This window comes from Piliocolobus tephrosceles, chromosome 9, assembly GCF_002776525.5.
Source record: "Piliocolobus tephrosceles isolate RC106 chromosome 9, ASM277652v3, whole genome shotgun sequence".
Taxonomy (NCBI): Eukaryota; Metazoa; Chordata; class Mammalia; order Primates; family Cercopithecidae; genus Piliocolobus; species Piliocolobus tephrosceles.
This window is the reverse complement of record NC_045442.1, coordinates 28,706,648-28,725,623: the sequence shown is the minus strand read 5'-3', so window position 1 is coordinate 28,725,623 and position 18,976 is coordinate 28,706,648. Positions and strand designations below refer to the sequence as shown.

General features: G+C 42.1%; 1 protein-coding gene across 1 annotated transcript in view; it reads left to right on the top strand.

Annotated features, from left to right (window-relative positions):
• Window positions 1–18,976, top strand: part of SORCS3 (sortilin related VPS10 domain containing receptor 3) — a 620,529-nt gene that overhangs the window by 252,120 nt on the left and 349,433 nt on the right. The window contains exon 3 of the mRNA XM_023206212.2: window positions 16,288–16,387. Coding sequence (XP_023061980.2) covers window positions 16,288–16,387 — 100 coding nt within the window. The remainder of the gene's footprint in view (window positions 1–16,287; window positions 16,388–18,976) is intronic.

Sequence of the window (18,976 nt, the reverse complement as noted above, 5' to 3'; positions counted from 1 at the left end):
ACCCAGAAAATGACAACTACTTAGCCTTCTGTTGCTTCCACAAAGTAGGTCAGGTAATGGAGGGGAAGTGCATTACTCTCCCAGACAGGGATTATACCAGGCAGATAACTGTACTTGCTCAAAATTGTTTTCTTTTATTCATCAGATATCTTGGACATCTTGCCATCATCCTAATGCTAAGATAATAATAATAGAAGGCATTTATTGAGCTGTATGTGCCAAGTGTTAGGTCAACATTTCCTTTACCCATCTATCAGCTGCCATTGAGTGCTGTGACCATCTCCAGAGGTTACCATTTTCCTACATTTAGGATGACCAATGCCTAACTCATATGGGGTACAAAAGCCCAGCCCTCTTGCCTTACAGTGGGACATGTATGTGGTGAGGTGTCTGCCCCAGAGTCTCCCTGGGGATCAAGCTTCACAGGAAACCACATTCTTGTTTGTCTTCTGCTTCTTTGCAGTCTTGCTTCCCTGCCTCCCATTAGGTTTTGCCTCAAAGCACTCCCACCATAGTTCTTGAGCTTCCAAATCCCAGACTTGGGCTCTGGTTTTAGGGAACCCAGCTTAGGATGTTTTTCTTTTTCCTGAAAGTTGGTTTATAATGTGCTACAGAGATGCTGTGTCTACTGGTTTCTGTCAATGATAACACAATTCTCTCAGGCCCTCAGGTTTGGTATCCTTAAGATACCTGTTCCTTCTCCTTCACCTCTGACCTTGTCCAGTAAACAGATTATGCTTCTTCTCCCTGTCTTTTACTTCTTGCAACCTACAAGATATCCAGGATAGTGAGATGGATTCCCGACAAGTCTTTCTACCTCCAGAGCACATGCTTCACCAAACCATCATGTAAATCACTAACAGCTTAGTCCTTTTAAGCAGGCTTTATGTTCCCATCCTACTCGAGAACCTTTGAGGTACTCATTTCTTGTAAGACAAGTTCAAGCTTCTTAGCAGATATATAAGGACCTCCACATAGTCTTTTTCTACTGATCTGAACTTACCCTCTCTTATGCCTGTATAAGAACATTTTATGGCCTGGGCACAGACACTCACACCTGTAATCCCAGAACTTTGGGAGGCTGAGGTGGGCGGATCACGAGGTCAGGAGTTCAAGACCAGCCTGGCCAACATGGTGAAACCCCATCTCTACTAAAAATGCAAAAATTAATTGCCCGGGTGTGGTGGTGCACACCTGTAATCCCAGGTACTCGGGAGGCTGAGGCAGGAGAATTGCTTAAATCTGGGAGGTGGAGGTTGCAGTGAGCTGAAATGGTGCCACTGCACTCCAGCCTGGGCGACAGAGCAAGACTCTATCTTGGGGTGGGGGGAGGTTGGGAAAGAACATTTTATTATCTACCCAATCTTCTTAATTACCTTCTGAAAATACTTGCATTTTTCAGGTTCCAAGCCTTTGAGCATACTGTTTGTCCTCCATTGACCTTCAAATACTCAACCCTCTTTCAAAGCCTTTTTCATGAAGTCTTCCTTCCTTTACTTTGAGCTCCTTTATCACTAATAACTGTCATTGTCTTCTTCATTGACATTGCCACCATCATCATATTAATAATGGCCACCATTTATTAAGAGCCTATAATATGCTTGACATTGTGGTAAATGCTTCATGTGGATTGCCTCCTTGAGTTATCAAACAACCGTGGAAATACTTTTTAGATAGTTTTGCCCATTTTATAGGTGAGAAAACTGAAGTTCAAAGAGGTTAAGTGACCTGATCAGGATTACACAGCTATCAAGTGGTGGAACCAGGCCTTGAAACCATGTATTTGACTTCAAAGTTTGTGAACTTAACCACTCTGCTAATATATTCCATTTGGCTTAATTGCTTCCTACTCATTTATCCCTTATTTATGTATTCATTAAAGATAGTTATTGAGTTCCTGCAATGTATCAGGGAGTGTGCACTGGAGACTTAGTAGGGTCCGTGTCCTCAGAGTTTTATCTAACAGCACTCTTGAGACCTTTTGCTAACTACCATCTCTCTCCTCAAACCTCCCCCTCACCTACAGTCTCTCTAGGAGAGGACTATCTCTGAATTTCACCAATGTGCTATGTCATCTTGCCCACCATTTCCTGGTGGTCTTGTTATTAGATTTAAATTGATGTTTTCCAGCCCTTGGCCTTTAGGACTTGCTCATGTCTTGCTTTTTAGTTATGTAGTGAGAGATGGTCTTGTCTCCCTAAGACCATATTTTTCTTTCTGACAGTGTTCCCATTGGTGCCTAGATTAAGTGACGCAGAGGCTGGCAAACCTTTGAGCAGCTGAATGCTTCCTCCAGAGACACTGCCCTCACGTAGGCAGTTTTTGCAGGACCTCAGTGGCCTCTCAGTGGTAACAGATCTGCATCTTTGGAGCATAGATCTGCATTTTGGAAGCACCAGAAGCCATTTGGAGCTTGATCAGATGCACAGAATGTTGGGGATGGCAGGGACTTTTGAGATCATTGATTCCAACCATCTCATTTTGCAGAGAAAGAGAGTAATCAAACTGTGAAGCATTGTTTTTGGTTGGAAACAAAGAGTGTCTGTAACAACAAGACTAGAAACCCAATCAACCATAACTTATGGGGCTTGCTGAATGCTTAAGTGTGAGACACTGGAGATGGCTGATAGGACCATGTTGCCACCAGTCCTGATGACTGTTAACTGGCTGAGATATACTCTGTTTCTGACTGGGACTCTGGCTCCTGTCAGCACCTTGACTGGCCCAGTTGAGCACTCCCTTTACTCAGGGGAGCACCCATCTCAGGAAAAGTGCTAAGTTCCAGTGACTCTGAGAGGTCATGGGCTTAAGAAATGTCTGTGTTTGTTGAGGGGAATGAACTGTGAGGTACTGGATCCTTGAGCCAAGGCCCTTGCAGGCTTTTGCATGGATTGACCATGAAAATGGCTGTCTTCTCTTTCCAGTTATAACTTTTTGCCTGGGCTTCTGCAGCCTTCTTGTTCCAAAGACTCCAGAACCAGGTATCTGAGATAAAATATGTTTTTCTGTTCGATAGTTAGATTGCTCAGATGATAGAAAGTGATTGTCTTCATCTTATGAAGTCACTGTTATTTTCCAGAGGAGAAATAGGGAATGGTGGTAAGACAGTTGTAGGAAGGAATGAAAGCCTGTCAAGAAACTAAGCTGATTCTTGCCCTGTGCTTTATGTAGGTTTTCTCATTGAATCCTCCTAATAACACTGCTTGATGGCAATTATTATGCCTATGTTAGATATGGGGAAACTGAGGCCTGGAAAGGTTAGGCAGTATTTCTGGTGTCGTGTTGCTGGTAGGTAGGAGAGCAGGAATTCTAACCTAATTTTGATGCCAAGCATTCTCCTTTCTAAACTTGCATGGCTTTCTAAGAGGAAATGCCCATGGAGACCCCCTGAGCAGACGAGTCAGTGAAACCCTTGCCATATGATACTTTGTGAAGCAGATGCTCAATTACCACTGTTTAAATAAATGGTCAGGCGTTGAAGTACAGCACATAGAATTTGGAATCATATGACCTGGGTTCAAGTTCCAGGATTGTCATTTGGTCAGTCACTTAACGTCTCCGAGTCTCTGTTTCCTCGTTTTTATGACAGAGATAAAACACCTATGTCAGAGGGTCATGGTGAGGATTCAGTGAACTGTTTTAAGAGAAAGTGTTTTGTATAAAGCACTATGTAAATGTTAGTTACTTAATGCCACAGTGATTTAGGGTGACGGTCTTCCGAGAAATTAATTACAGAGTCTCAGTATCTGCCAGAGTCTTGATCCCTGACCTCAAGAAGCTTATAGTTGTGGTGAGGACAAGAGACTATGAAAATCAGAGGGGACAGGGCAAATGGTGCTGTAGATATATAAAAGCAATAGAAAACCAGAGGAAGGAAAGAGAACGGAAGAGCACGGTAGATGAGAGGGCTTTACGCAGGAGCCGGAGTTAACTATAAAGGTTTGAAGTGAGAAGAAATTTGCGAGTGGGCATAGATTTAATAATAATGATAATGCTAATAAGACGTGTTGTAAGTTACAGTCTGCTTGGGACCCAGGAGTTGTTTGGCACAGAACAGCTGTTCTCAAAGTATGACCCAGGGACCCCTGGGGGCCTCCACCACTCTCTTCAGAGGATGGATAGAGTCAAAACTATTCCCTAATAATAATAAAATGTTATAGGCCTTTTAAACTCTTATTTTCTTATGAATGTACAATGGAGTTTACTAGAGGCTACCTGACATATTTGATATTATCACAGATTGAATGTAGAAACAGATACGAGAATCCATGTATTTTCTATTAAACTAGATATTAAAGAACTTTGAAAGAAAAATTTGAAAAGTAAAAGAATGCTAGTTTTGTCATGAAATTGTTTTGTTTTGGAAACTATAGTTTTTTAAATAAAATTATTTATGTTAACATGTAACAGGGTTATTGTTATTTTAAACTGAGTCAATTTTGTAAATTTTTCTCAGATGTAATTTCTGTTTTAATATGTATTGCTAGATATAACACACGTGAATTAAATATCTTGGGATCCTTAGTAACTTTTGAAAGTATAAAGGAGTTCTGAGTCATAGAAGTTTGAGGACCAACCACTGTTAAAGACATGGTATTCTGGTATGGAGATACAGTAAAGGACTCAGAGATTTTTATCACGCTTTGGCATCAATGTGTATGTCCTTTGGTATCTTAGAGTATCTATCTATGTACAGGAATTTCAAAATGATAATGCCAAATGTTGCAAGCATGCAGTGAAACTGGAACTTTTATACATTGTTAACAGAAGTGCAGGTTGGCCAGAGTATGTCTGTAAGGCAGTTTATAGCAAGAGCTTTAATGATAATTTTTATCCTTTGAACTAGTAATTGCACTTATATGAATCTATTCTAGGGAAACAAATAATGATACATACAAAGATTTATGTCTGACAATACACATTCAAGTTATTTAATACAAGATTTTGGCTAGAAACTGACCAACTGGCCAGAGAAGATAGTTAAAGTAAATTATGATGCATTCATACACTGGAATGTTGTAAGGCTTTAAAATAAAATGATATTTTTGAAAAATATGTAACAATATGTGGAAATGCTTACAATATTATGTTAAATGGAAAATCAGGACCCAAACTCTATAAATAATGACCCCAAATTTTGTAAACACACAAAGGTTAAAGAAAAACACACCAAAATGTTAACTGAGGTTTTCTATATGATATGGCTATCTTGTGCATTATCATTTTTCTAAGATTTAAGGGTATTTCTACCATAAATTTTCAGTATTTTTTTAAAAGACCCTAGGATGTGACATTCCTTTTATTCAAGGCTGTGGAAACCAATCTACTGAGCCAGTCCATGTCACGTGGGTTCAGATGAGCACTGCCTCAGATCTTGGAGGGGACACTTCTCTAAGAGTCACTGTGAAAGTTTAAGACATAGTCTATGACTTGACAATAAATCCAACTTCTAGCTAATTGCTTTTTCCTGCTTAGCCATTCAAAAGAAAGCTTAAAAAATACTGAGACTGTTTTTCATGCCCCACTCCTCGGGTCTATTGTCAAGAACAGTCAGTGTAAAATGTAGGATCCGATAGGCAGTTGTTTTAAATGATGTGCATCTAACACAGCACAGAGAGCATAGCAATCACTCCATAATTCTTACAAAGGAAGAGATAAATGAAATTTACGTTTCTGGACCCAAAAGGAGATGAAGTTACTGTAGTATTAGCGGCTCAAAAAGAAGAGCTGTAATTGACTCCTTGGTAACTGGGAATTTCCTCTTCTTGCCTGTGTTAGGAGACACCATGTGTCGGAAGACTTTAGCCCTCTTTCTGTTCTGGATGGCCAGTAGGATAACGGGTAAAACTGGTCCAGCACAAAGGGAGTATCTGCTTTGCTGTTAGTTTCTCACAGTAGAACAGTTTCAGTCAGAAGGGAATCTGTCTGAATGTGACTATTTCAGTCCCTGGGACATATTTTCTCAGTTTGAGGATTACCCTGCATGGCATTATTCAGCATGATTTAGGGGTTAAAAGAGACGGCCAAGGTAGTCCCTTGACTTCAGAGACCTTATTCTATCTGGAGTAAGAAGTGTCATGCACAAAAAGTTAAATAACGACATAAAACAACAGCAGAAAAGAGAAAAAGATGTGGTCCCAGAAAGCAGATACGATGCTCTCTGAGAGTGATGAAGATGCTGAGCACTGGGAAAGCAGAGGTAGGTGAGATCGGAGGCTCCATCGGAGAAGATGGCAGCAGAAGGAGATACTCTCTTCTCTCCGGGGCTGAAGACTCTGGGAGGGGAGAGATTTGCATTAACTGATAAAGTGATTAATGAAAGCATTGAGTGCCTTCCATGTGCAAGGCATTGTGCTTATTACTGAGACAGAAAATACTTAAAGATGAGTGGAACACAAAATTTAGTTTCTTGAGGGTAGGAAGGTGGTCTGAAGGCTCTCCATCCATTCATGTTCCTTCTTTAGGTGGCTGCACATTTTATCCTGGAGGTTTCTGGGTGTGCCCAAACAGATGTAATTGTGCACATGTCACAGGGCCCCAGTCGGCTCTATAAAATTTTAAAGAGAAATGGTAAATATATTTATTTTTTAGACAGCGATGCCTTGCTAAAACTGTCCAGCACCTGCTAGTGTAGGCCTCATTATTTTTTTCCGCAGGAAAACTTAGTGGAAAAGTTGGGTCCGTTTTCCCTAGACTTTAATTTGTAAGTGTTGGCCACCTGCTGGAGGCTATCTTTGATTATGTGTTGCAGACTCCCCATCTTCCCATGTGTCTTTTGGTAGCTTACTGCTGATGTGGTGGGAATGGGGTGCCATTAGCTTGTCCACTGGGGTTATGTAGCTGTAACACAGCTGTTGTTTGCCCAGAAATGTATGAGGCAGTTTCTCCTCCAGTGATAATATTATTGGTGTACCGTGGTATCCCCCAACAACCGACAGCGAAGTGAACCCTCTGACAGTAGGGCTATATAAGCGTCACAAAAATCCTACGAAGGCAGCATTTATATTCCCATTGAGCAGATATGAAACATGAGTTTACATCATTAGCCTGAGGCTCCACAGACTGAATTTGAATCCAAATCTGCTCGACTCTGAAATGAATCCTCTTATGACTCTGTTGGTCTGCCTTTTTGAATGCAGAAGCTTATCTGTAACTGGGTTCTCCTACAGATGTGTTAATTTGTTGATTAACAAAGTGACTGTTTGGTAACAATCACTTTATTACTATAATTTTTAACTACATGAGTGACACTTGGATACATTTTTGTTTGAAAACATCTCAACATTACAAGTAAATTCAAGTGCTTCTAGCTACCTAACCCCAGCCCACCCCAGTTCCCTACCCAGTGGTAACTTCTATTAGTAGTTTTATGTATTTTCCACTAGATTTTGTATGTATTTGTTTACACACTTATAAACTTAATGGAAATGTATTGCTTTGTTGTGTCTGGATAGACTGTGTGTGTGTAATATATTTAGTATTATGTCTTAGAGACTTTTCAGGTCAATAACTGATATCTGTTTTACTCTTGAATCCTGCTGTATAGTACTGTGTCTCTGTGTGTGTGTGTGTGTGTGTGTGTGTAATATGCTCTATTTAGCCTCTCCCTGATGATTGTTATTCAGTTATGTTCATATCAACAGAGATGTAGTGAATTATGGGCTGTCATACCTTTTCATCGGCCTGTTTGTGCTCTTTCTTTTCCCTGGAGGGCTTCTTTCTTTCCCTTACGTGCATGATACAAATAGGTCTTTTGGCTGATAGGTTAGATTTTTTGGCATTTTAAAACCTAAATATAACAACTCACCACCCTATTATCTGAACTGAAGGTCTTCAGTGAGAACTAATGTGTTCACACCAAAGAAAGAAAGGAAAAGAAAGAAACTGAAGATCTGAATGTTGGCCCAACCCCACATAGTTCAGCCTCTGTCCCAGCTGAGATGTGTGCTGGGAAGCTGGTGGGTCTACAACTTACCTGATTTAAACCATGGATTCTGCATGACTGGTCTCCAAAGACAGCGAACCTCCAATTTTCCGCATTTAGAACCTGTGATGGCTCTCATTCAAATAGTGGGGGCAGGAGGAAATAGAGATGAATTAATTATCCTGTATCATTGCCTCTCTTTGTGAGACTAGACAATGCAGCCAGGAGTCAGGTAACAAGAGGTCAGGGAGAGCTGTGTAAGCTTTTGCATTGGCATCAGCCTTCCTGTGGAGTTTCTGAAGCAGAGGGTAGGGCAATACCCACTTGGAGAATGAAGCTATTTAAATGGCTTACTTTTGGCTTCAGGTCTGAAATTAGTTATCTGGATGGTTATTTGTGGTCATGCTGGGCTTCTGCCATTACAAAGATACAGATTAATGTGGCTTTGGGCACTGGCCCTAAAATGAGGAGTGGAATAGGCCAGAGGGGAGCATCAGTGCTTTTCCATCACAACTCTCTGAACAGCCTTTGGTCTGGAGCTGTGCTGTGGGAAGTCCTGACCCTGACCTTGGAATGGGCTGTGGTTCACCACACACCAGAGCACCTAATAGCCTATGGTCTTTGATTGTTGACAATCCTCAGTGTATCTCAGTGGAGTATACCTGAAGGAGCTGCTAGTGGGTGCTTCCCAAGGCCTGGCACTTGGAAGCATAATTCTATTTTTTGATTCTCCAGGCAACTGGGTCTTGTCATCCACTCACGGTGACAGTTGGAACCAGTGCCCACAAATCCTTTAATGATTTATTGGGTATCCATGTGCCTAACCCCTATTAAGTGTAAAGAATATAAATCAAGAAAAAGAAAACAAGGTGATTTCCCTCGAGGACAATACAATCAGGGGTATTCATAAAAATGACAGCCATAAGCATATACGGAACAAGGGCTTTTAGCGGATGCTAAGCTAGGTATCTTATTACTCTTCATTGAATCTGAGTAACAACAACCCTATTGTCTGAGCTGAGGATCAGAGACATGAAAAGCTTGCATAGCTAGTTCTGGCTCTGAGTTCAGTTGTCTTTGTACTACTCCAGTCTTCTTGTTTTCTTTATGTAGAACTGTGCTCTGCACTTTCAGAAATTTAAAACAAAGTTTATTTGTGATTGTTCTTTTAAGAAGCTTTTAGCAATTGCTGAAAAGATCAAAAGCATATCTGTATATTCAGAGAATAAATAGGGAGCTCTTAGGTGCAATTGGTATAAATGCAGAGGAGGGTGTGGGTGGGAATTATAGGAAAGATTTTTGTAGTACAATGAGTACTGGAGCTGGGAGTCAAAAAGGAGACAATCCGGACATTGGAGGCAATGGTAAAGCAAAGCAGGTAAACTACAAAGGCATTGAATGCCAGACAGAGGCAGATGTTTGACCTGGTGTGGCAGCCGGGCAGGGAAGGATGCTCTAGGGCATCAGAGATCCAGGCAGGAATCTTGAGAAGTTGTCTTAGAGACAAAAGCAGGGTGAGAACATGACTGGGGAGAGGAAGGGGGGCAGTGGGATAGAGGCAGAGGCTGATATTCTCTACCTCTAGCTGATACCAGCTAGAACAGCACCACGAAATCATACCCCTCCTGCTTTTGCAAACCCCTCCCTTTCATTTTGCTATTGTGCTTGGCTTGTTTGGAGCTGCAAAAGGGCAGAGTTGAGTAGTTGTGGCGGAGGTCCATATAACCCAAAATATTTACTATCTGGTTGTTTTGCAGGAAAAAAAGTTTACCAGCCTGAGCCAGAGCTACTTTAAATGGTCAGAAAGGGGAAGCAAAGCACAGTGTGCCTAGCGCATGTCAGGTGCCATGGTTGATAAATGTATGCAAAGGAATGAGCCAAACATGGAAATGCAGAAGTTGCTGAGAGGAAAGGAACAACCACAACTGTGGTTGTCTGCCAATTTTAGATTGTATCCCTTAGAAGGCAGGCCACTGAGGAGATGAATTCTGACTGGTGAAAGATGCCAGGGTTAATGATCCCTAGTTTTGCAGAGCTCAGGGGCAAGAAGAGGAGAGGAAATGAAGAGAGGGCTGAGGACCACGGTGGTAAACACCAGGAGAAGGTGCCGACTGGATAAGGTCATCCATGTGCTCACCTAGATCAAGAACATCAGATGGCCCTATGAGAGCTGGCAGAGTGCCTATCTCTGGCCAGACTGGGGCATTAGGACAGGGAGGTTGAGCTGCAGTTCAGCTCTACTGAGAGGCTGACTTGGCTGCATCAACTGGATGTCTTTTCTGTTTTTTTTTTTCTTTTAAAATAGCAGCCCATATGCTTATTGCCACCAGCCTCTCCTCCAGAAGTTCACTAGAGGAGTGGGAGCTTGCTGGGTAGATAAAAAGCATATGGTAACTCAAACCTCCACTCCTGGAATTGTCAGTGGGAGAGTGGCCCTGTGGGAAAGACCAAGTGTATGGCAGGTCAGGCTGGGGGTTCCTCCCACATTGTAGTAGTCTGCACTAAGTCCTTCTGAATGCCTCTGGAGGAGACAAGAACTCAGTGAACAGTTTCAGGACTCAGACTAGGAGATGATGCCATAGAATAGTCCCGAGCACCTCTGGAAAGTTGAAGAGGGAGGATGCCCAGTCTGCCAGTCAGCGTCAGGTACCTGGAGAGTAGTGTGAGTGACAGGTAGCTGACAGGACCTGCCAGATGATGAGCAGGTGCCTGAGCAGGTGGTGAAGCCAAGGAGCAGTGTCTCTTTGGAGGTACAGCCTCCTTGGAGAAGATGTTGTCAATAGTCAGTGAAGTAGAAATTATGCCTAGAGGTGACCCACATGGAGATGCCACCCCAGAAAAACTTTTCTTCACAGATACACAAGAAGCCATGCATATGAATGTTCATCGTAACATTGTTTATAATAGCAAATTAAAAAAAATACTTCTCAGTGGTTTGAAAGGATAAAGAATGGTTTATTCATAAGCTGAAACACTAGATAGCAGTTAAAATGAATGAATGACCCCTAGGTGTGTAACACAGGTACATCTCACAAGCTGAATATTGGGTGAAATAAGCAAGCTGCAGAACATATATCCTATGCGATAACACTTTTGTACATGTAAAAACACTCAAAAAGGTTATATGTTGTTTATGCACACAAACACTTGTTAAATCTAATAGTGGCCAAATGATGGGCATTGCGTTGTATTTTTCTGTGTGCTGGAAATAATTCATAAGGAAAAAAAAAGAACAAGGGAGAGAGACACACATGTGTGTGCACACACATGTGACAGTGGAATGGGGTTGGGGTAACTGGATCCAGAGCACGGGAGCCAGAGCCCTGTGGCTACACTCACCTTATGTGCTGCCTTCCAGGTTAGCTGTGTGCACTGAAAAATTCAGAATGGTAACTGGCAGAGTGCCAGACCCATGGCTGGCTCAGCGCACTGGTGTCATGGTTCCAGTGTTCTGAACATTTCAGTCTTATGAACCTAGTGCCAAGATTTGGGAGGCTAGCTTTAAAATTGATGAGATGAGCCTGTTTTCTCTAAGTGACCTCACTGGCTGGTGTCTGGAATCACAGAGTAGAGAGGATGGTTTGCTTTCTTGTAAGAGCAAGTTCTGCCAGTATAACTGTCTCTGGCAATGGGGCTGAGACCTCTCTAACATTGGCCCCTCACTCCAGGCCAAATGGGCCCACAGATTGCTGTGGTCAGGGCAGTGTGCAGTGTGCACTGGAAAGGACAGAGTCGAGGGCACTGTTGGTTCCATAGGCTCCCAGGCTCCCTGAGGTATCTTCATCAAATAGGACTTGTTCCTCTCAGACTAAATCAGCAGAATCTGCCAGAGGCATGGAGGAGGCTGAGACGTAGAGGGTGTCCTTTGTTGGGAAGTCCCTCTTTTCAGCAGCCACTTTTGGAAAATAGCAAAGTCAGTGTTAATCTGTCATGCAGCTTGTGAAAGTGAGACCATGTGTGGTGACCAGCATACTATCTTTTGTAGAGTTATTTGGATTCAGGAAGGAAGTTTATTGTGACTTCCATCAGTCCTGCAGGGATCCCTGAGAATTTAGCTCTTCTAAGATTTTTGCTATAGATAGTATGAGGAAAAGATGCTAGTTGGAAAACAACTTAGCATTGTGTTGGTGGTTTAATAAAATTTAAGATCCGTAAGGGACCTTAGGATTATGTAAGTAAACCTCTCATGTTAATGATGGAATGGAGCTTGACAAAGATGCTTAACCAAACTTGAGTTAGAATCCTCTGGGCTTTTTTAAAACTAGGCTCCCCAGCTTGGGCATGTTCTCAAGAGTCCAATTTTTAACAAGAATCCTTCTAAGTCAGGTTAGCCAGAATCTCCCAACCTCTGTTGCGAATCAAAGTCCTCATCCACCACTATAATCTAGGTAATATCTGATCACCCTGGCCTGCATTCAGCAAGAATCTTGTTAGGTTAGTTTAGCAAAGAATTACCCTCTCCTTTTAGCAATTTTTCATCCACTGACCTCTCCTCTGCCTCTTGTCAAAAATTCCCACTTTTCCTTGTTCTATTTGGAGTTGAGCCCTATGTCTTTCCCCTGCTGCAAAATCCCATTGCAATAGTCCCTCTACATATTGCAGTAGTCCCAAATAAAGTTTACTTCATCATTTTAACCAGTGTCAGAATCATTTTTAACAGCCTTCAAAAAGTGGCTTGTCCAGGGTAACATGTTGAGTGCATTTGAAAATCAGTTCTACAGTCTCGATTTCTAGGCTCCAGCTTCAATGTTCTTTCTCAACACCATGCTGCCTTTATGCCTTCAAGAGTGTAGAATTAAGAAGTAATTAACTCTATAAAATATTTTACTTGGATTAATAAAAATGCAAATGACAGCCTCTAGAGATCATGGTCTATCTCCACTCTTGCACTGCATAGGATAGTTGCTCAGGGTGATTTGTCATTTAACCTGAATTCTAGTACAAGTGAATTACAGACACTTCCCTAGGACAGAACTTGCTAGACTGTACCGTCTGCACTATTGTGCTAGCATCGAAAGCATCAAATGTGTTTTCTAGGCATTGTTTGCTGTGTGTTGAATTACCACTAGACATCAGTAGTTGGTTAAAAACTTGTGAGTAGGTTTGGACAAGCTCATTTATCCATTCATTCTTACAAGTAAAGACAAATTAAAACAATACAAAAACTAATACTTTCGGCATTTGCTTTGTACCTGGCATGGTGCAAGACACTGGAGCTGTTATAAAAAATGGTTCTTGTCTTCAAGGAGTTACAGCCAAGGAAGAGATCCCAGAATAAGGACAGTATAGCCAAACCAACAGGATAAATGCTTAAATAGAAATGCATACAAGATAGTACAGGACCGCAAAGGAGATTGTGATTAATTTCCCCTGCGAAAGCTGGAAAAGGATGATGTTGGAGTTAGATGTTGAGGGTTGGAGGAAAATTTGCCAAGTAGAGGAAAGAGGGATGGATAGTTCAGACAAGGAGATGATGCATACAGAATTGGAGGGCAGGGAGAATGTAGGACATGCTCAGGAAAGTTTAGCGAGGCTGGAGAGAAAGGGCCAGAGGAGCAAGTGGCTGGGAATGGGTCCAGAAAGGGAGGTTGAAGCCAGATTTTACAAGACTTAGCTTGGAAGATTCAGCTTGACTGTGTGCAATGGGCAATTACTACCAAGGTGCAAGGTGGACAGATCTGGGGTAGAAAAATAGCCTGGTAACAACATGGAGGATGAGTGGGGGAGAGAGAAGACTCAAGAAGAGCATCAAATTGCGGGGTTGTTGCAAACATGATGATGTATGGGCCACAGCATTGGTGTGACGATGGAAAGGATACCAGGGATCTAAGTTATTTAGGAAATAGAATCATTAAGACTTGAAGAGTGATCTGGGTTGTAGAGAGAAAGGCAAGGAGAAAGATTGGTAGTGATTCCCAGAGCTTCTGTGCCTGTAGTAGACAAAAGTCAGAGAATAAGAAGTCAGCTTTTGGGAGACTGATGATTAATTTAGCATAACCGATTATCATGTGGAGCCAGTAGCCTAGAGAGGGTTTGAAATATTGACATTTGTTTATTCAGTAAACATGCTGGGTGTGCATAATGTGTAAAATTTTGTCCTGTACATTTTGGAGAAAGGAGAAATGAATGAATGCCTCTTCACTTTGGTTTATTTTTTAACGTTTTAGTATACCTGCATTCTGTTTTAGTATACCTGCGTTCTGTTAGGAGATTTCCCATGTCTTATATTTTTGTAACCTCACAAATGCCTTGTGAGACTAAATTATCCCTATTCTTTTTTTTTTTTTTTTTTTTTTTTTGAGACAGAGTCTCGCTCTGTCACTTAGGCTGGAGTGCAGTGGCACAATCTTGGCTCACTGCAACCTCTGCCTCCTGGGTTCAAGCGATTCTTCCGTCTTAGCCTCCCTGAGCTGGGACTAGAGGTGCCCGCCACCATGCCTGGCTAATTTTTGTATTTTTAGTACAGATGGGATTTCACCATCTTGGCCAGCCTGGTCTCAAACTCCTGACCACAGGTGATCCACCCACCTCGGCCTCCCAAAGTGCTGGGATTACAGGTGTGAGCCACCACACCTGGAATCTGCATTCCTCAGATAAGGAACCTGAGGCTCCAGCGGGGTAAATAACTTGTGCACAGTCATGTAACCAGAGAGCTCTGGATGTAGGAATGAAACAGCGATTTTGCTACACCCAAAGTTCATGTTGTTTCCTCTTATGAAGGAAATTTTATGATGTTCCTTAATTCTTTGAGGAGCTTACATTGTGGTTGGGGAAACAAAAAAGAAATCAATCATGCCACTATTGAAAAGTTAGAAAAGAGACATGTACAGTGTGCCTTGGGTGCCTAAGGATGGAGAAATTTGTTCTGGTGCAGAAAGAGACAAGCAGTGATTGGGAGGAGGGCTAGAGAAGCTTTTACAGAGGAGGTACAGGTGGGTGTTTACACTGGGCCCAGGGACCAGGAATCTGCCAGCTTGGATGAGGGTGGGGATGACTCTTAATGGTCCTCACATTGGGAAGGAGGTTGAGGTGGGAGAATGGCTTAAGCCCGGGAATTTGAGGCACAAGCCATCAGGCTGATGTGATGCTATGATTGTGCCACTACACTCCATCCAGGCTGGGCAACAGAGTGAGAACCTGTCTCTTAAAAAAAAGACAAAGGTTATATAGTTTTAAGTACTAAGCTTCTGAAGCTAAGTTGTTGGCCGGGGAAGCACTGATTAGCATTAGAAGGTGGATAAAGGCTCAAAGCAAAGGCTGGAGCTGGTGGTTACTAGGGCATCAAATGCCAGTTCAAAGCAAGGCTCAGAGCCAGAGTTGGGAACTGAGATTGTGGTGGATTTCAGGCCCTTACAAGGTCAGTTGACTACAGAGAAAATGCATTGACCTCTGTGTCCTTCTAAAGCTTGAGTTGGAGAAGTTTTGTAAGTCTAGCCAAGGATAGTGATAATGGGAAGAGGAGGTGAGAACTGATGATACAGATGGTGGAAAAAGGGAGGGAGGTCTCTGTGGGGTAGGTTTTGGGGGCAGGTGAACAGTATGGCAGGGAGGTCAACTAATTTAATCTCACTGTTTGGCACCCTGTCTCCCTCCTCCACCATGGAAGGCAGGATGGAAAGAAAGGAGCCTCTACTTCTGGTTTTGGCATCAGTTGGTGTGCTGGAGAGGAGGAGCAGGTAGCCAGCGGGATCACTGGAATGATGAACCCCTCCCCTGTAAGCAGCCCAGTGCCACAGGCTTTTCACCCTGGACACACCCACATCATTGTCCCTATGTAAAGCATCCAACCCTCTGCCTGGTGTGGTCTTATTTAGCCATTGGACCCCGTAAGTTCTCTGGGGTTATGAGGTTCTAGGGACCTCCAAGGGTCCCTTGCTTCAGGCTCAATGGAGTGAGTATGAAGTTGGTTGTACCCTGGTGACCTCAGGAGACAGCGTGGCCACTCTCCCATGGCCTCCACACACAACTCCCATACAGAGGGTCTGCTGATGGGAACTTGTGTGCTTCCACAGCTCCACACAGTGCTGGGGTGGGCGGGGGGCGGGGGGCGGGGCTGAGCAGCATGGGAGTCAGGTAGTCTCCAGCAGCTCCTTTCACCAAACAATTTCACAAAGGGTAAAAAAGTAGGTCTCTGAGAAAGGCTGGGAGCAAAGGGGAGCACGCTTAGGTAGTAAGCAGATGCATTAGCCTAATTGCTCTTCTAAAATTAATAGGGCTTTTTATCTCTGAAGAACACTTTTAAGCACTCATGTGATTTTGGAAGAAAGGTGCTGGTCGGTCGGGGGAGAGCCTGGCTTCCCTTTAGACATAGCTGCCTATTGATAAAATGATCTCTCCCTTTCTGTTTTCCCTTTTACCTGCAGGTCGACAGATTATGGCACCACCTATGAAAAGCTGAACGACAAAGTGGGTTTGAAGACTGTCCTCAGTTACCTCTATGTCAATCCCACCAACAAAAGGAAGGTAAGAGGCTGGGTCAGTAGGTCCTGAGCACTCCTGCTGGGTCGCTTTGCTGATTAGGGCCAGAGGTTAAGGAAAAAACTCAGTAGTCATGGAATCACTTACAGAGGCCTGATTTATATGCCGGGAACTTCATAAACACTTTGTAATTCTAACAACAGCCTTGATAGTAATAATAATAGTGACAGCAGCAGTGATAGTAATGCCACCAGTAAAACTATGTACCTATGTCTCATCTCACTTATCCTCACAATGAATCTATGGGATAGAAACTATTATGGTCCCCATTTTGCAAGAGAAGCTCAGAGAGATGAAGTAACTTTCTACCCTGAATCAGATGGTGGTAACACATCTAGAATGTAAGCATGGGTTTGCTCAACTTTAGAGTTGAGTCTTTCCACAGCCTTCCTCTTGCTGGTACATTTTTTGAGAACCCCTTATTCCCAGGAGATTGATTCTGCCACATGAACGAAAGGCTGCTCCTGGCTTCTTCAACTTGATTCTGTGCTGCTTCTGAGGCAGAGGGCAGACCAGGCTCCTCTGGCACCTCTGCTTCTCTGTTTTCCTCTTGATTTAGCAGCCAGGATGAAATCATATAAGGTCAGACCTTGGCCATGGAAATCTACTGGGAGGAGGAGTCCTGGATTCTATGGAACAATGAGCAGTTTTAGAAAACAAATATTGCACCGTATATTATCTTTGGGGAGATGTGCTCTTTCTCCAGCTAAGAAAGCACTGTTATTTAGAAACTTAGGCAGACATGATTCAAATACATGCACCAAAATGACCACATTAAAGGTCATTTTAATATTTCTAAAAAGCTAAAAAAAAACAAAAACAAAAAAAAAATGGCACCACCAAGCTCTTCTCTTGCAATCTGATTTGCATTTCCCCGTCATTTTGCCAGGGCTTTCTTCCTCAAGGTAAGCTCAGGAGCGAGCTTCAAACCATTGTGTGGATGTCTCTGATCTCTAATATGGTAGAGTCCAAACTGTGGCTGAGAATTGTGCCTGTTTATGCTGCTCAGAGCGGAGCAGCTTTGACCTGAGCCTTTAGCGGCATAATGTGCATCCATAGACTTTCTCCTCACCTCCACCTCCAGTACCCCTAAGTACATCCAGCAAAGGGAAGAAGCAGAATGGTTGTCTTCTGGTTCAGCATTGGTGATAGATAGCCAAAGGATCCAGTTAGCTGTAGGGGACTCTCAGGCCCTAGACTGTGCCCACTAGCCAAGTGCCAAAGCTTTGATCATCAGGCTGGCTGTTTAGGCACCTGTTATTGATTTTATTCGAGTAGTTTCTTTTTGCTTTGTCCCAAACCTTTGTCATTTTCACAGTTTTCAGTATCGTTATTTAAATTATTGGATTTTTAGAGCTAGAAGAAAGCACAGATTTCACTTAGATGAGTGGTTATTAATAGTTTCTTTTAATTTGTTCATTTTTAAATTAACATATAATATTTTATGTATTTATATTGTACAACATAATGTTTTGAAGTATACATGTGTTGTGAATGGTTAAATCCAGCTAATTAACAAATGCAATAACTCACAGTTACTTTGTGGTTAGAACACTTAATATCTACCCTCTTATCATTTTTCAAGAAAACAATATATTGCCATTAACTATAGTCATCATGCTCTACAATAGATATCTTGAACTTATTCCTCCTATGTAACTGTAATTATGTATTTTTTTACCAGTGTCTCCCAAACATGCCTCCCCTTTAACCATTCAACCCCTGTTAACCTCCATTCTAATATCTAATTCTGAGATTAACTCTTTTAGATTCCACATATGCGTGAGATCAAATGGTATTTGTCTGTGTCTGGCTTATTTAACTTAGCATAATGTCTTCAGGCTCATCCATGTTGTCACAAAAGATAAGATTTCCCTTTTTATGGCTGAATAGTATTTTATTTTGTCTATGTACCAACTTTTCTTCATTCATCCATTGATAGACACTTAGGTTGATCTTATATCATGGCTATTGTGAGTAGTGCTGCAAAAAACACGAGAGTGCAGAAATCTCTTGGACTTACTGGTTTCATTTTCTTTGGATGTATACCCAGTAGTCGAATTGCTTGTTCATATGGTAGCTCTATTTTTAAGTTTTGAGGAACTCCATACTGTTTTCTATAATAGCAGTACTAATTTACATTCCCACCAACAGTGTGCCTAACAGTTTTTGAACTGCAAGTCTTTTACACATGTGATTAAAGTTCTAGGCGGCCTCTGTAAAAATATGTCTATGCCACAAAAATTTTCATACATTTTGAGGACTTTGTGAACACCTCACATCCCACTCATGGACCCAAGATGTCCATGGAGTCTCGGTTAGAAATCATTTATCCATGCCAACAACCTCATTTGACAGATGAGAAAATTGAAGCCAAAAAAACTCACATAGCCAGATAGAAAAAGGAGTCAGGATTAGAACCCAGGACTCTTGATTGTCAGGCCAGATTTATTTGCATCAGCTCATCTTTTGCACCTTTTCTTCTTATACAGTGATAGCGTAGGGGTTCAAAATTGCTTTATGATCTTGAATTAAAGCTTAATGCTATGTCCTTGATGGGCACATGATGAGTTG